Consider the following 25,494-nt stretch of genomic DNA (forward strand, 5'->3'; position numbering starts at 1 on the left):
GGGCACATTCGCAGCTGCCCAGCGCCCAGCCCCCCAGGGGTGGAAGCCGCGCCTGTCTGTTCCATGGCCACGGCCCCGGCCCCTCCCGGCGCCTGGTGCGTGATGGGGGCCCAGCGAACGGCTGTGCGCTGCTGCCGGGTGTTCCGGGGCCTCGCTGCAGCTAAGGAGGACACAGCACACCTTTTCCTGCGGCTCGTGTGGAATCAGCATCTTCCTGTGTTTTCTACTTCACCCCTATTGCTCATCACCTTATATGCTCAGGACTTGGCTCAATGATTTAAAAAAGAAAGTTCTCTGAGACCTCCTAGGTGCCAGGCATGTTTCCAGACGCTGGAGATGACAGTGCCAAGCTCAGGCTACAGGGACACTGATGGTGATGACACTTACCAAGCCTGGCTGGCTCAGGGCTTGGCCTGGATATGCACGGCCTCCTGCGCGGCCCTCCGGGGGTCCAGCATGGCTCCCACAGTGTTGGCCTCGTGACCCTGGTCTGCACCCTCATTGAGGTGCCTCCCTCTCCTCACCTTCAGCCTGGCCACACACCAGCAACCCACCGGGATGCACCCCGACAGGTGCCCCCCCCCACAGGGGCCCGATGCCCAGGCGCCACAGAAGAAACTCTAAGGCACAGCTCTCTGCGCCTCGGGACCTGCTTTTTCTCCTGAAGGAACTGACCCTCACCCCTTCCTCTGCAGCCATTCCATCCTCCGGAAGCCCTCCCTGCTGGCTCTTCCCACCTCTGAGGCCCTGACATGCTTTTTGCCTGGACCACTCAGCCAGCCCCGTCTCACGGAGGCTGCCCCTCCTCTCCAGGACGAGCTGGACAGGCCCATTCCCACGCCGCCAGCCTCAGCACCCAGGACTGAGGGTGTGCGTCAGGGGCCGAGCAGAGCACCTGGCCTGGAACAGGCCTGCCCTACGAACACCCACAGAGCACACTTTACGCCCTGAGGGGGAGTGAGGGGCACAGGCTAACGGCCACGGGCCACCGGGCCTTCACCCACGCTGAGACTGCTGCCCGCCCCAAGGGCCCCTGGGAGGACTGCCTGGCAGGTCGGTCATCAGGGATGTTGAGTGGGGACGCCCGACCTTCCCCCAGCAAGGCGCTCACATCAGACCAGTGCTGTCCAACGGGAACGTAATGCCAGCCGCGTATAGGATTTTACACTTCCTGGCAGCTACGTGAAAAAAAGGAAACAGATGAAATAAATTTTTATAGTATATATACATATATATATTTTTTCTTTTGCGTTACACGGGCCTCTCACCGCTGCGGCCTCTCCCGTTGCGGAGCACAGGCTCCGGACGCGCAGGCCCAGCGGCCACGGCTCATGGGCCCAGCCGCTCTGCGGCACGTGGGATCCTCCCGGACCGGGGCACGAACCCGCGTCCCCTGCATCGGCAGGCGGACTCTCAACCACTGCGCCACCAGGGAAGCCCTTTATAGTATATTTTATTTAACCCAGTAGATCCAAAATATCATTTCAACAGGTAAGGCTCTCACTGAGCTACTTCACAGCCTCGGCTCCGTGGCGCGGACTCTGCGCTCAGAGCGCATCTCGGTTTGGACCGGCACCCTGGAAGGTACAGGCTAGCGGGAGAGGCCGACTGTCACAATACTGAACGCAATGTGACAAAGTGCCGTAATGACGACGGGACAGCCCTGTTCTCTGGCACTGCCTCTGCCCACAGCAGCTTTGTGTCCCGTGTGTTCTGCGTAACGTGACTACAGCTCATGTGACTACGGAGCTTGGCATGAGGAGCTACGACATTTCCCCAGGAAAGAGCGGCCGATCCTAGCCCACCCAGCGGGGGCTTCAGGGAGGTGGTAACATTTGCATCCAGCCTCCAAGTCTGAGCCAGGGGAGAGGCTGGGAGAAAGGAGAGAGCAGTGGACATTGCAGGCAAAAGGAAGGGCGCCTAATCAAGACTAGCGACGGCTGTCGTGGCGGTGCACCTCCTCGGCACAGCCCCCGCATCCCAGTTTGCCCTGACAGTCCCAGCTCACACCTGTTGATCCAGCACGTGTGTCAACAGCACCCTCTTTCAGTCCCCAAACTGTCCAGGTGCTCACCCTGCTTAAACCCCAGGTTGACGAGGTTAAGGAAGGTGACAAAGGGCACACAGCAACTAGGCAGCAGACTGGGTCTTAAAGCAGATGGTCTCTGACTCAGAGCCCTGTCTCCATGGCTCAGAGGCTTGATGGCTCAGCTGTGGGCCCAGGAGCCCTCTCCTGCACACCAGCCTACAGACAGAACCTGAGAGGGTCTCCACACACAGCTTAGAGGGAGGGAGGAGGGGAGGGGAAAAAAAGCCCTAAGGCCCTTGCAGGTCACCTTTGCTAATCACGGCTTTCCCTAAAGTCACCCTGTAGGAGTCAACACCGTGCTGCCTCTTTAACACCTCACTCAGGGCCCAGAGGTCTCCAATCTGCCCTGGGCAGGTTGCTTTCTGCTGCTTCCGGTGTCTTCAGGTCAGAGTCCACTGGGGCTGACCACAGGGCTCCTCAGGGCACCAGAGAGGAAAGTCTGGGCTCGAGCTCTTGAGCTCTTTGAAGCTAACCGGACAGCCCTGAGCCTGGCAGTGTCAGTGCTTTCCCTTCCCAGGCTGGGGGGTAGGGGTGGGTACCAGCGACACATCTCTGTGCAGGATGATTTGTTGGGACAAAGCGACTGCAGAACACAGTGACCACCAGAAAGAAGGGGACCGAGTGGCGGGGGCCAGGGTGCATTCTACTGCATGTTCCCTAACTCTGTGTTGACACAGGCTGGGAACTCGATTTCTGCAAGGCAAATGTTAGCTTAGCAGAGTGACCACGTCAGATGGGCTGAAACTCTCCCTGCACCGGCCCGGGGCTCTGACAGCGTGGCTGCTCCCTTGCCAGCATCACGTCAAATAGAAGAACCACACTCCTTCCTTCTTCCCAAGCTTCTGGGTCCTATCAGTGACCACCCTCCTACCCCCGCCAGGCCAAAGCATAGCAGCAGCCGCTGCTGGCAGCTCAGCGGCTGGGCGATGTGTAATTGCGCAGGCACACTCGCCACCCTTCCCGCCCTCCGGAAGACGCTGGGGCAAGCGGGGCAGGCTGCTGCTCTTTCCTATCCTTGCCAGGCAGGTGGCAGGTGAGTGGGCCGGGCCAGGCTGGCTGCTTTCTCACCTGCCTTTTCTCACCGGGAGAATGAGGGTACAAAGGGCAGCACCCCTCTTCCCTAAGATCCTCTATGGGTGGTGGGCTCAGATGCTGCCTCCCGGTGGGCGCCAGGACGGGGGACCAACCTCATGGAGGAACAGGAGGCTGAGGCCCAGCAGCCTAGACTGTCACTCGGTACCTCGGGGGTCACCCTCATTCAACACAAATATCCACTCAACAAAGGTTAGGGAAAACCACATAGAGATACCGGCTTCCGCCCACGGGGCATCACTGGGCACAGAGGGAACCGCTGCTCACTTCAAGAAGAGTCAGGGGCCTCGAAGGGACTTAGGGCAGACAAAAGAGGGGCCGGGGACTGCGTGGCCAGCGCCGGTGGCAAAGGGGGTGGGGGGGGGGAGGAAAAGGACCAGACGAAGTGTGTGCCCAGGGAAGGCGACGGCCGAGCCGGGGAGGAGGCCTGGTCTGGGCGAGGCGAGGCGGGACGGTGCGGCTGGGCGCTGCAGGTGGACAGGACGACCCCCGAAGCGGGAGCCTGGGCGGCAAGTGGGGCTTCGACAGGGGCCTGTGGATTGGGGGCCGGCGGCGTCTGTCCCTTCCAGGGTTCTGTGCGGAGCACATGGGCACTGCTTTCCGAGAGCTAGACGTGGACGGAGACGAACTTCCCGGGCAGAACTGGAACCAGGAGCCTTCAGTGGCCGTATTTAGGTAATTCGCGGGCCGCCGCGAGGCGCGCACGCGCAGTCCGTAGGGGCGACCGGCGCATGCGCGGTCGTCTTCCGCCCGTTTCCCAGGCTTCAAGAGTCCAACGGCAGAATGGGAGGAACGCGCCTGCGCCAGGGTGCTGCTCGGGTTCTCGGCTCAGCCAGGTAGCCGTTCTCGGTCGGTGCACCTGCTGGCATCACTCGTTCAAGACTGATTCTTCCCTTGGGTCTTCTTGAAGAATCCCGACTCTTCTCACATCCTAAGTCAGAAGAGACGGGGAGAAAGAGCCGGGATAACCCGGACAACCTCCCAGGGAGGTCCTCGCGCGCCCGACCGGGCAGGTGGGCGAGGGGCGGGGCCAATGGATGGGCGGTGAAAGACGGGATGCGGAGGGGGCGGGGCCAGGGGCGGGGCGGAGTGTCACGAGGGCCCCTGCGAGGGGCGCGGCGCACGCTGACGTCGCTGCCGGACACGTCGGCGGCGCGGTGGCCGCGGGGACCGGAGCCGGATGTGCCAAGATGGCTGCTGCGGCTGCTGTGTCTGCGCTTGTTGCAACCGTCGCGCCGTGCTCCGCTCGCGGCTCGTGAGGGGCGGGAGCTGGGGGTCGCGGAGGGGCCGGGCGGTAGCCGGAGTGGGCCTGGGCCGCCCTGCGGCGCGCAGGTGAGGGCCAGGGTCTGGGCGGAGGGAGGCGGCCGGGCCGGGCCCAGCCCGGAGCGGACAGCGCGTCTCCTGGGAGCCGCCGGGGGTCGGGTGGGGGCCTGCGGGCTGGGACGGTCGGGCAGACCCCTTGGTACCTGCCCGCTCAGGCCGACGTGGCCTCCACCTGCACGGGCTGTCGGGTCAGCTGAGTGGACACTAGCCGTGGTGGCCTCAGTGTGGGGTTGTGTTGGAAAGCCTGGAAGAAAAGCCAGACCTGCAACTTTTTAAAGAGTAGAAGCATTTAGGAAATTTTTTTTAACAGTTTGGCTTGCCCTTTGCTTCGAAGGTTCTGAAGTTTTGTGTTCATTGGTTGAAAGGTTTCTACTGAGCCCTTCGGGCGATGAGGTAGATTGACATTTGAACCAAGGAACAGCCTTGTTGCGTCTGTTGGTAATGGGGCGAGGTGACCAAGATGTTGCAACCGAGGTCGAGCGCTGTGTTTTATATCAAGGGGCAGAGGAATGTGTAAACCAGCCTGCCCTTTTTGTGAAGAAAGTATTACAGTAGAGCGTCTGGACATGACACAGCGATTTAAAATCAGTTGTTGCTGCTTTACCTGAAAAGTTTTAGATGGTTTGGAGATTGTGAGTTGCTTATTAAGGTTTTGTTTTAAATACATACGATGCAGATGTTAACCAGAGAGGTATTTCCCATCCCCGGATATGGCAAGAAGCAAATTGAGTCGCAGACAGTTGTTCCTAGGTTGATACTTCTGCAAGTTTCAGCACAGCCTGCCTCCCTGCAGTTTTTTTCCCCGTAACCTTTCTTAGGGTTCCAGGTGTTATATCTTAGAAAGATACAGCAAGAGCCAAAAAAATCAATTCTTTCTTGTTCTTTGTGACTCATACACCCTTAATAGAAGTTACTGCAGTAAGTCTCAAAATTGTACAGAAAGTTTTCTCCAGAGTAGGTGTGCAGATTTTAATGTGGTTCCTTCTTGCTTCTGTAAACATCTTTTCCGAGTGTCCTTTTTGCTCCTTGTCATTTTTTGCAGTGTTTAGACACTCCCTTCTTTAACATCTAAATGTGTATGATTCTGTACATAGAAAAGTTGGAGTCTGTGCTGTTTGTGTCCGGTGTCCCCTAGTCTGATAGGTACGTCGGTTAGCAGTTGCCGTGAGGGAGATAGTGGGCAGAGCATAGAACTCCCAGGTGCTTCCTGACACTCGGTTGGTTTACACACTTAGGCTTGAGGCGATGGCCCTGGCAGGAGATGAGTGTGCTTTGAGTATCTCAGTTCAGTAGCCAGGAATTTATTTTGAAACAGGTTGTATTTATTTCACATAGATCCAAGGCAGCTTAATTGAAGAGCTGGGGTTATGAATAATGCATCTTTAGGAAGATCAGCTGGTTTCTTTGAAGCCTTTTTTAAAGTCAGGTGACTTGAGGCTACAGAATGACTTACTGGACAGAATAAAATTCTCTATAGTCAAAAGATAAATGATATGCCCTTGCATTGTTTTTTGCTGGTGAATATTAAAAAAGATCAAAAGAATAATGTTCAAGTCAGAAGATTGTTCCAAATGAAATTGGTATATTGCTAAAAAGCTCTCAATCGTCAGGGAGAGAAGGGGAAGCTACTTTGTAGGGAAGTTATGGTGTTTGCTTATAAAACGGTTCTTAGTCCAGGAGTTGAGAAAATAATTTTAAGGAAGTTTCTGCAAGGAAAACGTCTTAAGTATAAATGTTATGTGAAATTTAGATTCTGATAAGATTTCCCTATTAAACAGCCATAGGGATTTAGGCCTCCCAGAATCCACCGTGAATAGAATTTCATAAGATTAAACCCAGAAGGGACTTTGAAACCATCATTTCAGTTCTCACTTTATAGGTGAAGAAATTGGGTCACAGAAGGAGCAGTGGCTGTGGCTGAGCCTCTCAGCTGGCGCCCAGTCTGTCCCTCACAGTGACACCTGGGGAATAAATCCTCTGGACCTGTTCTCTGTGTGTGTGTGTGTGTGTGTGTGTGTGTGTGTGTGAGTGAGTGTGTGTGTGAGTGTGTGTGTGTGAGTGTGTGTGTGCGTGTGTGTGTGTGTGTGTGTGTGTGTATGTTCTTCTTTTTCTTAATGTGTGCTGCTTGGTGTGGTTGAGGGTCTCCTTACAAGGAGGATGTCATGTCCTGTAAGATGCCTGTCTCACAGATAAGAGGGAGAGGCTCTGTCTGTCCTCCCCTTACTCCATATACAGCTGAACCGTAAACGTTCTTTGTTTTAAAATGACAGCTTAGAACCAAATGAAGTCTCTGATGCTGTTCCTCATATATTTAATTCCATTAAGTTTGAGTGAGTTTCAAAGTGCTTGTCTGTCAGAAAGGGTTCCCTGTTGGCCTGGGACAGGGGTGTGTGCGGGCAGTAATAGTAACGGATTCATAGATGCATAGGACTCGTTTTCAGGTGGGAATAGGAACTTTCATTTGTAAATAACTTTACTCAATATGTGTTTATGCACTTTTTCTTTTGTCTGAGTATCAGAAAGATTCCCACGGACACAAACCATTGTGCACCTGCAGAAATGTGTGGGTTAAACTCAGGAGTCCCGTCGTTTCTTCCTTTGTTGCTGACATTTTTCTGTGATGGGCTCCACTCGATCTGTTTGTGAAGGTGGTTCTGCGGAGAAGGACTGACATACAGAGGAGGACTGTATAAAGAGACCATGCTTGGATTTTTGTCTCAAAAGTGCAGGTTAACTATTCAAGATTATACTTAGTGTGTTTTAGTAAAACAACAACAACAAAAGACGCTGTAAAGAGGATTTCTGCGCCCTTGTTTTCTGTACAGGGTTTATGAGTCTCTGCAGCTTTAAAGATCACTTGGGGGTTTCATTCCAGGCATAGTTGTTACAGCTCCGGTTATCAGAGGCAGCTTGTTTTGCTAGTGGTGTGCGACCAGTCGTGGTGCAGAAAATGAGACGTTTTACAGGGCGGGATAAAAGGTATTGTAGGTGAATACCTTTTAGATGTTTGTTTTGCAGCTTATATTACTCTGTAATGCTCTTTAATTAAAGAAAACCGAGGAGCAAATTTTTAACTTTTGTTTTCCTTTCAAGATTTAGAATTAACCTGTATGAAAAGTATGATATGCAGTCTGAGTAGAGGAGTTGGCTTTCTCTTGGTCTGCGATAATTTACAGGAAAATGTGGAGGGACTGCGTACCTGGTGACTGGCATTAGCTTCTGCCTGGTCCCTGCCAGCTTGCTGAGGGCGTCATGGAGGCGGTGGGCGTTGCCTGTGGGCGCATAGCTGGTGTACCTAAGTGAATCTCAGCGAAGGGCAGCGAGTCATCTCAAGGCACTCGGCTGGCGCAGGCACAGCTTCTGCCTCCTGGCCGTGCTGGCACCCTGGGTCCTCCCTCCCGAGCTGCCCAGGACAGCAGTTCTCGCGGGAGTGGAGGCAGGAGAGGTGTGTCCCTCAGGACTGCATGTGCTGCAGAATTGTTTTCAGCCTTTTGCTTTTCTTAGTTTTCCTGATTGCAGCCAGTATTTCGAATACATGGATTTTATGTATTAATTCTTTTTCTTTTTCTTTTTCAGTTCAAAGTAAGGAACACCTCTATCCTGCTTCTTTCTGTAAGCAGCATCTCATTGTGCAGGAGCTTGATCATGCAACCTCCACCCCAGGCTGTCCCGTCTGGTGTGGTCCGGCCGCCTCCGTCCGGGAGTCCTCAGAGCATGTTCTGGTCCAACAGCCCGTACAGGAGACAGGTCAATAGTAACGCACCAGTGGCCCCGATAACCTGCCCACTGCAGCCGGTGACGGACCCGTTTGCTTTTAGTAGACAGGCGCTCCAAAATACATCATTGGGCGGCTCATCTAAAAGCAGCCCACCCGTTGTGCAAGGCCCGGCCCCACCATCGTCTCTTCAGCGTGCTGGTCTGCCTGGGCCACACACAAATGCTGAGGATAGCTCCCAAGGACTCTGCGAGTCTCTGCCGGGCCCTCCATTGCAGCCCAGGTCAGATGCCAGCCCGTTTCCCGGCGTGCTGAGCCCCTCGGCACCGCCTGGGCCCGAGGTGAACAGGAGAGTCGAGGTCGCTCCCGGCCTGGAGCCTGAAGTTCAGACCCCGCCGTACCCTCCTCAGTACATTCCAGGAGTGGGTCCTGACAGCTGTCGTGTGGGCCATCCACAGGCGAACACGCCACGGCCCGACAGACCCCTGAGCAGGCCGAGCCTGCACGACAGCACCGCGACACCAGCAGCTCCCCCTTTCCTCCCTCAGCCTCGTCAGCAAACGCCCGGGCAGTGGGGGCTGGTGCAGGGAGGCCCGCAGCCCTCGGGGCAGCATTACCGGCCCTGCCCAGAGGGACCTGTGCAGAACACGGTGTGCCACGCCTCCAACGCTGCCCACTTTCCTGCTCCGTCCAACCTGCGTCAGGGTCCTGGCCACGAGCAGCACGGCCCCCTGGTGTCTTTACCGGGACCCTCGGCCAGTGACGGGAGAAATGAGGCAGTCTACCTGCAAAGTGGAAACCACTCAGCAAATAGCTTTGATCCAGAAAATGCATTCAGGCAGAATTCCAGAGTTGGGAACGCTCGGGCGGGCCAGGAGTTCAGGTTGAGTCCAGGAGTGAATAGAGAGCAGTTGCCAGACCTGGCTCTCATTAACCCCCTCGCTCAGGGAAACAGCCCAGAAAGCCACTCGCACGACCCCCTGGCTTCCGGGAGCAGCTGGACCCTGCCGGAAGCGGGCTCGGGGGCACTCTCCATGTTTTTCAAAGGAGGAGAGACAGAGAACGAAGAGAACCTCACGTCTGAAAAAGCAGTCTCTGCCGGTCAGTCTGACTTTGATGGTTTCTCCCCTGGCCCGGGCCTCGGCCAGCCTCCTGCACACCTGGGGGCAGGAGGCGTTTATCAGGCCTTTCTCAAAGGTTCCAGCAGCGAGCCCACGCAGCAGGGAGGAGACCCGCAGACTTATTTTTCTCAGTCTGCAGGCATCCGGCACGACAAAGCAACCACTAACGCTGCTGCTGTTGACATGTGGGGTGACGCGGCCCGTGCGGGGGCTCGTGGTGCTGGTGGCCCGCAGTATGAGAACGTCGAGAACTTAGAGTTCATTCAGAACCAGGAAGTTCTGCCAAGTGAGCCCCTAAGTGCAGACCCTTCCTCCCCAAGCGCTCAGCTCAGATACGGGCCCCTTCCCGGGCCGGCTGTCCCCAGGCTCAGTGCCGCGGGCCACACTGGAGGCGGGGGCCCTAATCTCGAGGCCCCAGATACGACGGCGCACCCTGCGCGTTCTGAGAGCGTGTCTTCCAGTTACAGCAGCCAGAGCCACCGGGGTCTTCCCAGTGCAGCCAGGCCCCATGACTCGGGGGGCACGTTCATTCAGCAGGAAGTTGGAAAACCTGAAGATGAGGCTCCGGGGAGGTTTTTTAAGCAGATTGACTCTTCTCCTCTGGGAGGCGAGACAGACCAGAGCGCCGTGAGCCAGAACTACCGCGGCAGCCTGCCCCAACCCTCGGCCCCGAGCCCCCCCAAACCTATGGGAATATTTCAGACGAGTGCAAATAGTTCTTTTGAACCAGTGAAATCGCACTTCACTGGAGTAAAACCAGTCGAGGCAGACCGCGCCAACGTGGTGGGCGAGGTGAGGGGCCCCAGCGCCCACCAGAAGCAGCGCAGAGCAGCCTCTGCCGCGCCCGACGCCTCCCCTGGCAACCTGGAGCAGCCCCCCGACAACATGGAGACCCTCTTCCTGCCCCGGCTCTGTGCTCCACCTCTCACCACACCCACGGAGGCCAGTCCCGGGCTTCTGCACGCCGCGGGGCCGCCCTTGGAAGCTGTGCTCCCCACGCCTGAGAAGAGGCCCTTGACCAGGGCGCAGGGGGCTGTGAAGTGTGAGAGCCCAGCCACGACTTTGTGGGCACAGAACGAGCTGCCAGATTTTGGAGGCAATGTCCTCCTAGCCCCAGCTGCTCCCGTACTTCACGTGCCCGCGAAACCTCAGCCCTCTGAAGTGATCCAACCTCCAGAAGAGGGGCTGTGTGGCCAGCAGTCCCGGCAGCCGGGCCCCGGCCCTGCCGTGCAGAGCGGGGACAGCATTGGTGCTTCCGAGAATCTCGAGAATCCTCCCCAAATGGGCGAAGAGGCGGCCCTCCCGTCCCAGGCAGGTCCTGGCTATGCCAGCCTGCTGTCCTCCCCACCCACCGAGGCTTTGCAGAATCAGCCGGTCTTGATCGCCCGGCCCGACCAAAGCTGTAATTTGGCACAGCCGGCTAATTTTTCTGTGTCCTCGTTGAATCCTAACGAGAAGAGTCAGTCCTGGAGGGAGTCCTTCGTGGCAGATAAGCCCGCAGTAAGCAGCCAGGCTGCTGGGGGTGATTCTGGAGAAAACGCTCTTTTGTCTGGGGCTCCGGCTGGCGCTCTCATCTGCTCGCCTCTGCCTAACCACCTTGCCCAGAGTAATTTCCCACAAGTTTGTGGTACCTCGGAAATGGTTTCTAGTCAACCTGCTAATTTGCCGGTTCAACCGCCGGCTCATCCGGTTCCGAAGAACTTGCTTCCAGAAAGTCAGAAGATTCATAGCGCAGAGAGCATTCTTCCCGAGTTAGTTACCGGTCCTGCTGTAAGCACAGGCGTGATGTTAGTTCCACCTGCCAACGATACCTCAGAACCTGACAGTAATAAGGCAAATCTGTCCAGCAGTCGGGATGAAGCTTCGGGAGCCCTAGACTTCTCATTCAGTCGGACTTTGGAAAACCCTGTAGCGATGTATAGCTCGGCCCAGGCTGATAGCCCAGCTTCTTGTCAGCAAACTGTCTCCAGTCACAGACCGTGTGGGCCTGGGGCACATACCCCAGACCGTTTCTACCAACAGGTGACGAAAGATGCTCAGGACCAGCATGGCCCAGAGAGAGCCCAGCAGGAGCCTCCCCCTCCCCCTCCCCAGGGGCCCAAAGCAGCACTTCCAGAGCCTTCAGACCCAGGAGGTCCCCCAGAGCAAGGACAGCCCCCAAGCCCAACCCGTCCGTCTGCAAGTCCGGCTCCGGCTGACGTGGGCCAACGGCTGCCTCCTCGACCACCCCGGTCCTCCAGCGTGTCCGTCGCATCTACCGGCTCAAGCCAGGCGGCCGCGCGGCCTGACCAGCAGTGGCTGCAGCCGCCGCCTCCAGACTTGGCGTCCTGCTACTACTACAGGGCCCTGTACGATGGCTACCAGCCCCCGTACCCCTCACCGTACCCGCCGGATCCTGGCACCATCCCCCACTATTACCAGGTAGGGTCGGGCTTGTGGACTGTGGAGCCCACTGACCAGTGGTTCCTTTCTCACATCACGTTCCTTGGTGGGGTTCTCTCGGTCAGTTCTGAGGTGACGCGCGGTCAGCTCTCACACGCTGCTTCACGAGAGGAGTGCTCCCTGCTCACAGCTTGTTCTGCTGAGCACGGCCTTCCTCTCGGAAGTACACACCGTGCGTTAGCACATTGAGGTGGGTAGAATACCTGCTTCAGTTTTGTTTAACACAGCACATCCCACCTTACGTGACACAAAGGACCTTTGTTTCCTGTCCTGCCTGTTGGCTTTCTGCAGATCCAGGGTTCTTGGTTGCACAGTTTGGGAAACTGGAATAGCCTCTTGAAGCTTCTTTGTGGTTTTGACCTCAAAACCTACCTAAGAAGCAACAGGAAAACTCTAGTCTTTCAGATGCCTCCTTCAGAATGAGATTATTTAGGGAAGAAAGTTAGGTTTGGAATGTAATCCAAATGAAACAGCTAAGAGTGGTGTAATTGGGGCTTCCCCGGTGGCGCAGCGGTTGAGAGTCCGCCTGCCGATGCGGGGGACGTGGGTTCGTGCCCCGGTCCGGGAGGATCCCACGTGCCGCGGAGCGGCTGGGCCCGTGAGCCATGGCCGCTGAGCCTGCGCGTCCGGAGCCTGTGCTCCGCGACGGAAGAGGCCACAGCGGTGAGAGGCCCGCGTACCGCCAAAAAAAAAAAAAAAGTTGTGTAATTCCATAAGCTTCTTTCAGGTACGTTGTGATAGCAGCAGCAGGGCAAGGGGCCCCACCGTGCTACCCAGAAGATTCTTGCCTCTTTTCACACTGATGCAGGCCCACGAATGTCGTTTAAGTTCTGTTTAATCCTGCCTTAGTGTGAAAAAGTGATCCAGGTGGACACACGTTTGATTACTGTCTGCTTCTCACCATCTCTCGTCCTGGCCAGCATCACCCATGGGCAGCGGAGGCAGAAGGGTTGTGGACCAGAAGTTTGAAACCCACTGTCTGACATGGGGGCAGGCGCCGTGCTGGAGGCCCTGCAGTCAGAAGAGGCTGAGGGGGCAGGGCTGCCCTGGTGACGGGGCTGCCTTGCGGGCTTCGGGCATCTTTGCACGTGTGGGAACAGGTACACACCTAACCCCTGAGACCTGGGAATCCCAGATCCAGAAGGAACCCCATAGAAGGAAGTTACGCTGTGCGCAGAGCCCAGGCAGGCCCGGCAGCGCGTGGAGGGCCCGCATGCCCACTCTGGGCCCTTGTCCAGCAGCTGCGTCTGCATCCCGGAGCCCAGCCAGCACCCAGCATCACTTCTGTGGGAGCCCACTTCCTTCTGCCTTGTCTCCGTGTCGCTGCAGACTCCAGTAGTGGTGAAGAACAAGTCCATTTTACGTGATTTCTCGTCCTCTGCTGGGTGATGGTGGAGCATCAGGCTGAGTCAGGAAGGACTGATTCTGGCTTGTGCTGGGTCACCTCGTCTCTACTTCAAGTCCCGACGTGGCCTTAGAGCCATGGGTGTTCATCGGTTGTAATGGGGCTGAAAGCCTCGTAAGGATGGAATATGATACTCCTTTTGAGGCTGCCTGTGGCTTCAGGACTCGTTCCAGTGGACCCTTGTTCTTTTGCTTCCCTGAGATCGCGTCTGAAACGGGACCCGGGCTTGTGGGGTCGTGGCACCTACGCAAGTGAGACCTCGGGAAGCAGATAACAGAGAGTCCTCACGAGTCACCGCGGACCCGGGCGCGGCCCGCTGATGGTGGGCCGTCTCCTGAGCTGGGCCAGGGCGGTCTGTCACAGGAATGTGGCCGTGGATTTCTTTTTTTAAAAAAATTGTTTCTCATGCAGGAAGCCCCGCGTCTGGCGCTCATCTGGAGAGCACCGCCTGTACCGTGAGAACTCGTGCCGGTTGCGTGATGAGTCGGCTCTTGGCATCTAATGGAGGCATCTTTCTTTCAGCAGGACATCTACGGCCTCTGTGAGCCCAGATACAGGCCCTACGATGGTGCAGCCGCTGCCTTCGCAGAGAGCTACCGCTACCCTGAGCTCGAGCGGCCCAGCTCCCGGGCGAGCCACTGCTCGGACCGGCCAGCTGCCAGGTGATTGACGTTTGTGTTGCCGGCTGTGGTAGTAACTGAGTGATTTGAAGAAGAGCGTGTTTGTAAAGAATTATACAGACCTGTTTAACGTGTGTTTACGTTTTGTGGGTGTGGACAGATTATAGGATGCATTTTTAAATTGAACTAAGTGCGCTGCTGCGCGGTCACGGACGTGTCGTCAGATGGCCTTTGGTCAGACCCGACCCTGTGCGGGGCCACCAGGAAGCCACCCCTGCCCTCACGCGGGGTTCCTCCCGGCCCTGGCAGTGGTCCCACCGCCGAGGGACGCACACGGCTCCGCGGGTGCCGAGGCAGCTTTTCCCCCGTGCGGGTCCTTCGCCGCCTCTGGTGACGGGGGGCCCTGATTCCCGGGCCAGGCAGGCGCGGGCCGGAACACGGAATCGCCCGTTGGCAGTGGCCGCTGCAAGCCCGGGCTCCGTCCCCAGCACTGTCCCCCGGGCCGCGAGGCCCCCAGCTGCTCCCTCCCGCTTCTCTCTCCCCTGACAGAGCTCCTCTCGGTTTTGTGAAATGCAGATGAGGCATTTCGAGAGAGCCTTGGCGTCGTGCCTTCGGCTGAGTAAAAAGCTTAGGCAGGCCACGGTCCTCTCCCCACGGGCGTCGGGGGCTCGGAAGGAAGCGTGTGGCTGCAGAGCCCGCCCGCCGTGGCTCCTCCCGCGCCCCGGGCCCTCGTCTCACCGGGCCGGGTTTTTGCCAGGAGGGTGCAAGGCTCCTTCAGCTCGTGATAGAGTCTGGGCGCGGGTGAAGACTGTGTCCACGCACCACCTTTCAAAATCGGGGCCGCTTTTGCTGCTTCCCGCGTCTTCACTAGCTCGCCTGGAGACGAGGCCCTGCCTCTGTGAGCCGGCCTGTCCAGCTGGCCCCCCTCCGTCGCTGGGAGGGACGCGCCGAGCCGCTGGGCCCGGCGCTCTGGGAGGTGAGACTGGATCCCAGTAGGCGTTCTGATTCGGGGAGAGCAGCGGGCAGGTGTTTTCTAGAAGCCCTGAGAGGCGAGGGAGGGTGGAGGCAGGGGCCGGCGCGCACCCTGCTCTGCCCCTTGTCGCCTGCAGGCCGGGCCGGGTTACGTGGCAGTGGTTTGTCGCCGCGTCCTCACCGCTCACTCGTGGAGGGAGAGCGGCCCCTCCCCCTCCTGCCCTGTGCGTGTGCGCGTGCACGCGTGCGTGTGTGTGTGTGCGTGCGTGTGCGCGTGCACGCGTGCGTGTGTGTGTGTGTGTGCGTGCGTGTGTGCGTGCGCGCACGTGTGCAGGCCTGCGTGGCGGTGCCGAGCATCAGTGTGTTGTGCTCGTGCCTGGCGCGGCCACGTCCCGGCCGGAGGGGAGAGTGAGCCGTGGGTCCCTGCGGTGGAGTCTTTCCTGACGGGTGACCGGGGCCGGAGAGGGCCGCGGGGTGGGCGCACTCTGGCTCTGCCCTCGGTCGGGTCACCTTTCTGGAGCCCCCCGGTGGTGGGCACAGGCGGTGCACTGGAGTGCTCCCCCCAGGGCCCCTGCCCAGCGGGTGGGGGGGGGACATTCCTCGGGGGCAGCTGTACCCCCCGGAGTGAGCCATTCCCCAGGGGTACACGGAGTCACAGTTTAGAAATCGAAAATGCCATCAAGTCCTTCCAAGAATCTTCCTGCCCCGGAAGGCCTGATACCTGCCTGTCCTGCTTCGGGTCGGCAGCACAGCTGGGCCTGCGAAGCCAGCCTTGGTCGGACCCGTGTCGTGAGTCCCGGGCAACCAGCTGGAAGGGTGCGAGGGCCCTTCTCCCCACTCAGGACACACGGGTCGTGGTCTGTGTAGAGGGGGTTACAGTCGGCGCTAGCTTGGTTTTGATACCTCAGTGCTTTTTGCTTCTGCTAAGCATGATTTCCAAAACGTGAGACCCTGCTTTTAAGCATTGGCTTTACAGCATGCAGCACTGAGCACGCGAGAAGGGTTAGCTCTTTTATGCCGAACAGCACTTAAATAGTTATTTCAGCAGATAAATTTTAATTTGCTGTATGGTAGGGAATCCTGTAATCTTACCATTGTGACTGGTTCGGATCTCCTGGTTAGAATTTGTTCACAACCAAGGTGCTCTGACGAATGCCTGTCGCTCTGGGTGTGATTTGTGTCCCACTTTGAAAAACAGGTAATTTGTTTTTTAACAGCACTGTGTGTTTTTTTCAGGCAAGGGTATCCTGAAGGTTACTATAATTCCAGAGGTGGATGGAGCAGTCAGAGTGACTACTACGCCAGTTACTACGCCAGCCAGTACGATTACGGAGGTGCGTTCAGGCGTTTGCAGCGGCCGACGGCCAGCAGAGGCGTGTTCAGGCCGTCCGTGCAGCCGGGTGCAGAGTGGCGCGCTGTGGCATTTCTTAGGACACCTTCCCTTGTAGCAGTCTCACGATCTTAGCTAAGAGCCCTAGTAATTGAAAGTAGTCTGCGTCTGGAAATACTCATATTGTTATTTTTCATTAAGAAATTATATCTTAATTGTAACATTGTGTCTGTATCGTATTAGTAGCTTTCTTTGATTTTCCAGCAGAGCATGATGATCGGTAGTTCTAGAGTACGTGACTTGTCCGTATGTGGCTGGTTTTAAATTGATTAAAATCAGTGAAATGAGGGACCGGCTGCCCACTGCAGTGGCCACGTGTGACGTGCTCCACATGTGGCCAGAGCCCCCGCATCATGCGGGACGTTCCGGGTGCCACCGCTGTCTGACAGCGCGTGCGTCTTGGCACGCATCCCCTGAGCCGCCCTGCTGGTCCCCCCGCCTGGCTGTGGCCCTCACTGTCCCCACGTGGCTACCCGCTTCTGCGTCCCCCGGGGCTCTTCCTCCACTTTTGTATTTGCACTGCTTCACACATGATCCTGCACATGCTTGCTCAAAGTGGTGGATCTGGTTTGCTTATAATGTTAGTATGCTTTTCTTTATTTCCTCCGTTTGCTTTATTTATTTATTTTTGGCTGTGTTGGGTCTTTGTTGTTGCCCGTGGGCTTTCTCTAGTTGCGGTGAGCGGGGTGTGGGGGGCTACTCTTCGTTGTGGCGAGCGGGCGCTACTCTTCGTTGCGGTGAGCGGGCGCTACTCTTCGTTGCGGTGCGCGGGCTTCTCGTTGAGGTGGCTTCTCATTGCGGAGCGTGGGCTCTAGGCGTGTGGGCTTCATTAGTTGCGGCGTGCAGGCTCAGTAGTTGTGGCGCACGGGCTTCAGTAGTTGTGGCTCACGGGCTCTAGAGCACAGCCTCAGTAGTTGTGGTGTACGGGCTTAGTTGCTCCGCGGCACGTGGGGTCTTCCCGGACCAGGGCTCGAACCCGTGTCCCCTGCACTGGCAGGCGGATTCTTAACCACTGCGCCACCAGGGAAGTCCCTTAATGTGCTTTTTTAAAGTAATGTAGTTTTGAGAGTATTTTTAAAATTTTGTTTATTTTTTATTCAAGCACAGTTGTTTTACAAGGTTGTGCTAATCTCTGCTGTACAGCACAGTGACTCACTTATGCACACGTATACATTCTGTGTTCCTAGTCTGGTCCGTGATGGTTGATCCCAGGAGATTGGATATGGTTCCCTGTGCTCTGCAGTAGGACCTTGTCGTTTATCCGTTGAGAGTATTTCCTAAAGCTCTTTGGATCACATTAGGGAAAAGAGATACGCATAAAAAAATTTTTTTTTCTTTTTAATCACGTGTGTTGAGAGAAAAACTGTCGGTGGCTGTTAGGTATCACGATACAGGCAGGACACGGCCGGGTCCTCTGATGTCTCACAGTTAACGTTCCCTGGGGTCGTGCCGACTTTCGGGAGGAAAGTTTGGTTACTCTCTGAGGCTGAAGCCGTTCTTCAGTCCCGGGGTGGCCTGGTTTTGTGACGGCCAGAGGGGTGTCTTTTGCACATTGTACTGACCCATTAATCTCATGCCTGCAGATCCAGGTCACTGGGATCGGTACCACTATGGTTCTCGGTCCAGGGACCCCCGCACCTGTGACCGGAGGTGTTGGTATGATGCCGAGTGCGATCCGTATAGGAAGGAAAGCTATGCTTATGGGGACAGGTTGGTAGAATAGATTTTGATCAGGAGGGTGGGCCGGTGGGTCGTGAGTCAGCTGCGCTTCCGCGTCTGTGCCCTCGGGTCTTTGTGATTCGCTCAAGGGCTACAGTTGTGTCTGGCTTCCCGGGGAGTGGCCACTGTGGGGAGGAGGAGGATGAACTGACCCTCCCAGTGGTTCCTTCTTTGGGCTCTTGGAGGAGGACTGGCCTCAGAACCAGCGCCGCGAGTCAGTTCATCCTCCTCTTCTTGGGTCTGTGAGAGGGGTGACCATCTCAGACGGACCCCCCGCCTGCCTCTCTGACTCTAAGGCGGGGTCTGCACTTGGCCTTGGGATGCAGCGGCTCCACTCGAGGGTGGGCTCTGACGAGCGCCGTCCTTAGGATCGGGACTCAGGGCGGCGGGGACCTGGAGGGCCCATCGCCACGTGGCACGTGAGCATAGGCGCCGGAGGCACTCTCCCCGAGCCCCGGCCTCTGCCCCACTGCTTCCCCAGGCCCGAGAAATACGACGACCACTGGAGGTACGACCCCCGCTTCACCGGGAGTTTTGACGACGAGCCTGAGCCCCACAGGGACCCTTACGGGGAGGAGGTGGACCGGCGCAGCGAGCACTCGGCACGGAGCCTGCGCAGCAGCTTCAGCTCCCACTCCCACCAGGTGGGCGGGCGGGGGCCGGGCGGGGGCCGGGCGGGGGCCGGGCGGGGGCCGGGCGGGGGGCCGGGCGGGGGGCCGGGCGGGGGGCCGGGCGGGGGCCGGGCGGGGGGGCCGGGCGGGGGGCCGGGCGGGGGCCGGGCGGGGGGCCGGTGGGCGGGCGGGGGCCGGGCGGGGGGGCCGGGCGGGGGGCCGGGCGGGGGCCGGGCGGGGGGCCGGTGGGCGGGCGGGGGCCGGGCGGGGGCCGGGCGGGGGCCGGGCGGGGGGCCGGGCGGGGGCCGGGCCGGGCCCCAGGGTCCTGGTGGCCGCCTCGGGTCCCGCCGCAGGCGTGGCAAAGAGGCTTCACCTGTTTGCCCTTTGCTTTCTAAGAGTCAGGTGTACAGAGGTCGCAACGTGACTGCTGGGCCCTACGAGGCGCCGCCCCCACCGGGCTCCTTCCACGGCGATTACGCCTACGGCCCCTACGGCGGCGATTTCCACGGCCCCCCAGGCTTCCCGGAGTACGGCTACCCTGCCGAGGCCAGCTGGCCCTCCGTGGAGCAAGGTGTGTGTGCCGAGGCCCCGCGTGCCCACAGGGGCAGAGGGAGGCCGAGCACCCCTTGGGGCGGCGTCCCGAGCCCGGGATGGGAAAGAGGGGCTCATCGTCACCGGGATGGGAGTCGGCGATGGCCTGGCCTGGGCATCCCTGCCGAGCGGGGGCCCTGTGCCACCACGTGCCCGTCCTGAGGGGCAGCAGTTGCCACACTGGGCTGCTGGTGCCCCTCGGGCTGCAGTTTGGCTCACAGGCCTGGGAGCTGCCTGGCCTGTCCATCGTGTCCACTTCAGTGTGACTCTGACCTCAGGCTCCCCTGCCAACGTTCTTGGGCAGGGCCTCAGTGTAGCCCCAGAGCCGACCACACGGGTACATGGATCTTGGGAGGAAACCTGAAAAACTCCAGCTCATACACTCATCACACAGGCCACGTTCTCAACTCGCCTTTGAGATATTTGATCAGATGCTGTTTCTCAGAAAACTGCACAAGTATGCGAAGCTCTAGAACGTGACGGCATAAAGTACAAAATAATGGGCTTTCTCAAGGCGTTATTTGATTTAAAATTTCACCTCCTGTTTGGCTTGAGGTGTTTCACTCTTGGCCATTTTCCTTGCTGCTCCCCCGATGCTCAGGGCGCAGGGGCTGAGGGGCCACCTGAGAGCAGGAGACACGAGCACAGCTCTCCGTAGACAGTGCACCCTGGTGGGTTTAAAGGAGCGCTTTCATTTTAGAGGAGAGTATTCTCACTTTTTTTTTTTTTTTAATTTATTTATTTATTTTTGGCTGCGTTGGATCTTTGTTGCTGTACGAGGGCTTTCTCCAGTTGGGACGAGCGGGGGCCACTCTTCATCGCGGTGCGCGGGCCTCTCACTGTCACGACCTCTCCCGTTGTGGAGCACAGGCTCCAGACGCGCAGGCTCAGTAGTTGTGGCTCACGGGCTTAGGTGCTCCACGGCATGTGGGATCTTCCCAGACCAGGGCTCGAACCCGTGTCCCCTGCATTGGCAGGCAGATTCTCAACCGCTGCGCCACCAGGGAAGCCCTATTCTCACTTTTAACGGTTAGAATGTTTTTCTGACATACGTTTAAGTTCTATTTTTTAATAGGATATTTAACGGTTACTAACTATAGTTGAAAGTCAGTTCATCTTGATAATCTGTGATTCCAGCTGCATGGGCATCTTGAAAATCTCAGCTATTGATTTAGTTCAGAAGCATTAAAAAGTGACATAGGCTTCTCTGGTGGCACAGTGGTTAAGAATCCGCCTGCCAGCGCAGGGGACACGGGTTTGAGCCCTGGTCCGGGAAGATCCCACATGCCATGCAGCAGCTAAGACCATGCGCCACAACTATTGAGCCTGCGCTCTGGAGCCCGCGAGCCACAACTACTGAAGCCCGCGCACCTAGACCCCGTGCTCAGCAACAAAGAGAAGCCACCACAATGTGAAGCCCACACACTGCAACAAGGAGTAGCCCCCGCTCACTGCAACTAGAGAAAGCCTGCGCCGCAGCAACAAGAACCTACGCAGCCAAAAATAAATAAATAAATAAATTGATTTTTTTTAAAAGTGTTTCAAACAAAAAAGTGACATACTGGTTGTTTCTTTCTCATTTTATTTAAATGTAGCTCCATCAAGACCAACTTCTCCTGAGAAATTCTCAGTGCCTCATATCTGTGCCAGGTTCGGTCCTGGGGGTCAGCTCATCAAAGTGATTCCAAATCTGCCTTCAGAAGGACAGCCTGCACTGGTTGAAATTCACAGCATGGAGGTAACTCCACGGGGAGAAGTTGCGCGTCGCCCTTCAGGTCGCACGAGCTTTGCAGTTTTTCGTCTTCAACTTGTGTGCCCTTGTCTGAAAAAACAAGCTTGGGAAATGTTTATTTCCGTGAATCTTCGGTTTGTGGATTCTTGCAATTCCGCTTGATCATCTGTTTCCTCCCGGAAGTCAGCATTTTAAGAATCTGCTCTGGGTGTTGTGTCAGACTTGGTTTTATTGTACGTTCGTTTTCTATGTTTATTTGAATTTCTGATTTTGGAGTGGGGACCCTGTCCGTGCTCATTTTACTGGTGATTCTGGAGAGTGGGCAGAGGTGCCTCATGATCTTGGGGGGCTGGCACGGGGCACCCTGCTCGGTGCCCTGGCAGGCCTCTTCCGTCACATGTATCCAGGCCCTGCCTCAGAGTCCGGGCGGGTCGGCCTCACTGCTTAAACAAAGTTTGGGAGTCACTGTTGTGGAACAAGATGCCCGTACTCCGTGGTGGAGGCTTTGCCTCCCCACTTGGCGGGACAGGCCGTCCTGAGGATGGCGTCTGCCGATGTAGCCAGGCCGGGCGTTGAGCTGCCTGCCCCCGTGAACAGCTTTCTCTCTGTCCCCTCTCCTGTCCCCACCTCAGACCTTGCTGCAACACACGCCGGAGCAGGAGGAGATGCGGGCGTTCCCGGGGCCTCTCGGCAAGTACGTGCCCCACGAAAGCGTCCGTGGTGCCTGTCTGCTGGCGGTGCCGAGCATGGCCTCGCAGATGCAGTGGCTGCTGTTCACCGAGTGTGTGTTCTTTTTGCAGAGATGACACCCATAAAGTGGATGTTATTAATTTTGCACAGAGCAAAGCTACAAAATGTTTACAGAACGAAAATTTAATTGACAAAGAGTCCGCAAGTCTTCTCTGGAGCTTTATTGTTCTGTTATGCAGGCAGAACGGGGTATGTGTCTCCTCCCTTGTGGAACTGCTCTTCTCGTAGGCCTCTAGTCCTGGGAGACCTCAGCACCCCCAGGGAGGACTAGGCAGGATTTCTGTACCAGGCTCTACTGTCCAGGGGCGCCCCCAGGACGAGTGTCTCGGCAGTGATTTGGGGACGCGGGAGAGCCAAGCAGGGTGCGTGGTTCGGGGTGAAGGGAGGTTTGGGCTCCCCATCGTCAGCCTGTCCAGTGCGTGCGGTCGGCCCGCCTCGCTCCCGGCCGAGTCGGGAGCGGCTCTGTGCCGAGGTGGTCAGAGTCACTCGCCTGCGGAGGCCCTTTCTGGGTCTCCCCCGACCAGGACCGGGGCTGTCCTGTCACTCCTGCAGGAGGGTGCTGTTTGTGGCTAAGCCTGTCTCCCTTCCTGCCCCTGCCGCCCCTTGCAGACCGTGGTGGGCACAGACATCGCGGAACTCTTGTTACGAGACCACCGAACCGTGTGGCTTCCTGGGAAGTCGCCCAGTGAGGCCAACCTGATTGATTTCACTCATGAGCCTGCAGAGCAAGTGGAGGAGGAGTCTGGGGAGGCCCAGCTCTCGTTTCTCACTGACAGCCAGGCTGCCACCACCCTTGAAAAAGACACGGAGCGTTTCCGAGAGCTGCTGCTCTACGGCCGGAAGAAGGTGAGCGGCCCGAGCTCGGGCGCGGGGCGGGGGGCAGGGCCTGCTCTCGGGGCGCCAGCGTCTAGAGCGGAACGTGCTGCCGGGGTCTTGTTCTGCAAAGACTGTCTGGCACCTCGTGCGTCATGTCTCTGAAGGTGCGAATAGTGGCTTCTCCAGTACTGCTGGTGTCAGAGACGTGCAGGATCCGTCCTTAGTCATCTGACAGACACGTGGGTTGAGCTCAGGCTGCACCCCTGCTGTGTGTAGCGTGTCTCGGGGTAAACACGTGCGTGACACAGAGGCAGCACATTCTCACGCAGTTAGGGTGAGCGCACCGCGCCACCGCGAGTGGGTGCTGGGCACAGCCCGGGCCCAGGTGGGGAGCGCCTTGGGGACACGCCCGGGGTTTGCTCCGTGGGGCACCTGGTGGCGCAGCTGGGCGCGGGGGGTGCACAGTTGGAGCGCCTGCTGGGCTCTGGCAGCGGGGGTCTGGCGGGCCCAGAGTTCGTGGCACTTTTATGTTGTGATAGACTCAGCAAACCCGTATTTGGTGATTAAATGATCTTAATGTGGTCATTTTGCAGCTAGTTGAAGTCTTCTGATCTGTTACATTTAATTACCATTTCTCTGTTGCAACATTCCTGCTTCCTGGTCAGAAGTTTTCTGAGTTGCGGCCCAGATCATTTTGGATACGGGGAGGCTGAAGTAATTAAGGCCCTGTCGGTGCTGAGCACAGGCCCTCAGGGCCCAGGGGTCATTCAGGGCCTGGGGAGCTCACGTCCCCCTGACCTTTCTCGTGGCGGAGATGAGAGGTGAGAGAAGGCGGTGCTGCTTCTCCATCGTCCCTGGTTCTGACGGTGTGCTTGTCCTCTGTGCTGGTGATGAAGGCGGGGTACCTACACGGAGACCTCCTCCCGCAGGGACTCCGCGGCCAGCGAGAACGGTGGAACTCACCCGGTCTTCCGTTTTTGAACTGGAAACGTGTGTGTTGGAGCCTTTGATCCGTTTGCTTTTTCATCTGCAGTTGAGCCCTCTCCTCCTTCCTGACCACGCGGGACGACACACGTTCTGTTGCTCCTGTTGTTCTCAGAGTTCAGAGAACCTCTCAATGCTTTGCAGGATGCTTTAGAGTCCGCGATGAAGAACGGCTTGTGGGGTCACGCCCTGTTACTTGCCAGCAAGATGGACAGCCGGACGCACGCCAGAGTCATGACCAGGTGAGGAGTCCGGCCGTGGGGACTGTCTCCGGGCGCGCCTGCGGGCGGGGCTCCAGGCCTCGTCAGCTTTGGGAAGCCTTGGTCCCGGTACCCTTGTCGGAGGAAGCTGGGGAGTCCCGTCTGCCACCCATGGCTGTGGGCTTGCTGGGCCCTCGTCCTCGGGTTGTGTTGCTAAAGGATTTAAATTTTTTTGTTAACTTCTATAAAATTTTTTAATTTTTTTAAAATTCTATAAAATCTCAGCGGGGAAGCCCCTGGCAGTCCAGTGGTTAGGACTGTGCGCTTCCACTGCCAGGGGCCCCGGTTCAGTCCCTGGTTCGGGAACTACGACCCCGCATGCCGCGCAGTGTGACCCCCCCAAAAAAAAAATCTCAGTGAATTCAGTCGTCTGCATCCTTTATAGCCTTTTTTTTTTTAGATGTTGTGGGTAGGAGTTTATTAATTAATTAATTTTTGCTGTGTTGGGTCTTCGTTTCTGCACGAGGGCTTTCTCTAGTTGTGGCGAGTGGGGGCCCCTCTTCGTCGTGGTGCGCGGGCCTCTCGCTATCGCGGCCTCTCCTGTTGCGGAGCACGGGCTCCAGACGCGCAGGCTCAGTAGTTGTGGCTCACGGGCCCAGTTGCTCCGCGGCACGTGGGATCTTCCCGGACCAGGGCTCGAACCCGTGTCCCCTGCACTAGCAGGCGGATTCTCAACCACTGCGCCACCAGGGAAGCCCCTTTACGGCCTTTTAAAAACATTGCAGTGTGTACACTTGGCCCAGGTCAGGCGTCAAGCCGGTCACCAAAGCGTCTGAGATGAGACCAGACTCGTTTCTCGTGTCCTGCTTACTGAACCATTTACTGAACCAGCCTGAGTTCGGGCTTTTTCTCTGTTCGCATCTGCCCAGGTTCGCCAACAGCCTTCCGATCAACGACCCTCTGCAGACGGTCTACCAGCTGATGTCCGGGCGGATGCCAGCCGCATCCACGGTCAGTAGGGGGTCCTCGCGGCAGCCTCCGCAGCTCAGCCGTCTGCCCAGAGCCCGTTCCTGGGAGGGCGCGCCTCCCAGGCCACGAGGCCAGCATTGCCATCCTGCTCCTGGAGCTGGAGCACTGCAGAGTTGAGATGGCAGTGTGTTCCAAGGGTGAGGGTTTTTTGCTTGTCTCTGGTTTCAGTGTTGTGGAGATGAGAAGTGGGGAGACTGGCGACCGCATCTGGCCATGGTTTTGTCCAACCTGAGCAACAACGTGGACGTGGAAGCCCGGGCGATGGCCACCATGGGGGACACTCTGGGTAGGTCAGATGCCGACATAGAAGGCGGGCCTGGGGCTGCCGTCAGATGCTCGGGACCCCGAGACTGTCCCTCCGTCTGGGGTCTCTCTGGTGTCTCTGTGAGCGCTCTGACCTCCGGAAGACCCTGTGACCGAGGCCCGCCTGCTTTATGTACCTTCAGCCTCGAGAGGACTCCTCGATGCTGCACACTTCTGCTACCTTGTGGCCCAGGTTGGATTTGGGGTTTATACCAAGAAAACCACAAAACTTGTTTTAATTGGATCAAACCACAGGTGAGGAATTGCATAGCTATAGGGGCATCCCTTTTGCCTAGAAAGGAAAAGCCCCTCCCACGGCTAACCCAGACTGGCGCTTCGGTGACCCGCCCAAAGGTGACAGCCGCTCATGCCCTCCACAGTTTGCCATTTTTAAAGTTCGCGACCAACGAAGCTATTCAGAGGACAGAAGCCTATGAGTACGCTCAGTCCCTGGGGGCGCAGACCTGCTCCTGGCCCAGCTTCCAGGTGGGTGGAGCCCCACGGCTCCAGCTCTGACGGGGGGCGGGGGGGAGTGGGTGCTCACAGGACTGCAGTCATTTTGGGGTTTTATTCAAAACGTGCAGAGAACA

General features: G+C 57.6%; 1 protein-coding gene across 9 annotated transcripts in view; it reads left to right on the plus strand.

The window, feature by feature from the left end:
- The first annotated feature begins 3,945 nt into the window (after nt 1–3,945).
- SEC16A (SEC16 homolog A, endoplasmic reticulum export factor) overlaps nt 3,946–25,494 on the plus strand; it is a 33,838-nt gene continuing 12,289 nt past the window's right edge. For 5 of the 9 annotated variants that reach the window (XM_067040264.1, XM_067040267.1, XM_067040269.1 and 2 more), the window contains exons 1-16: nt 4,326–4,513; nt 8,081–11,761; nt 13,710–13,849; nt 16,016–16,113; nt 17,753–17,879; nt 18,370–18,532; nt 18,896–19,070; nt 20,686–20,828; nt 21,455–21,516; nt 21,623–21,761; nt 22,182–22,418; nt 23,517–23,614; nt 24,502–24,583; nt 24,770–24,887; nt 25,048–25,159; nt 25,285–25,390. In XM_067040264.1, coding sequence (XP_066896365.1) covers nt 8,150–11,761; nt 13,710–13,849; nt 16,016–16,113; nt 17,753–17,879; nt 18,370–18,532; nt 18,896–19,070; nt 20,686–20,828; nt 21,455–21,516; nt 21,623–21,761; nt 22,182–22,418; nt 23,517–23,614; nt 24,502–24,583; nt 24,770–24,887; nt 25,048–25,159; nt 25,285–25,390 — 5,412 coding nt within the window. In that variant the 5' untranslated portion in view covers nt 4,326–4,513; nt 8,081–8,149. Of the gene's footprint in view, nt 4,195–4,321; nt 4,514–8,080; nt 11,762–13,709; nt 13,850–16,015; nt 16,114–17,752; nt 17,880–18,369; nt 18,533–18,895; nt 19,071–20,685; nt 20,829–21,454; nt 21,517–21,622; nt 21,762–22,181; nt 22,419–23,516; nt 23,615–24,501; nt 24,584–24,769; nt 24,888–25,047; nt 25,160–25,284; nt 25,391–25,494 lie in introns of those variants that run through there. The other 4 variants (XM_067040266.1, XM_067040272.1, XM_067040265.1 and 1 more) reach the window with 3 other exon arrangements.

This window comes from Kogia breviceps, chromosome 8, assembly GCF_026419965.1.
Source record: "Kogia breviceps isolate mKogBre1 chromosome 8, mKogBre1 haplotype 1, whole genome shotgun sequence".
Lineage (NCBI taxonomy): Eukaryota > Metazoa > Chordata > Mammalia > Artiodactyla > Physeteridae > Kogia > Kogia breviceps.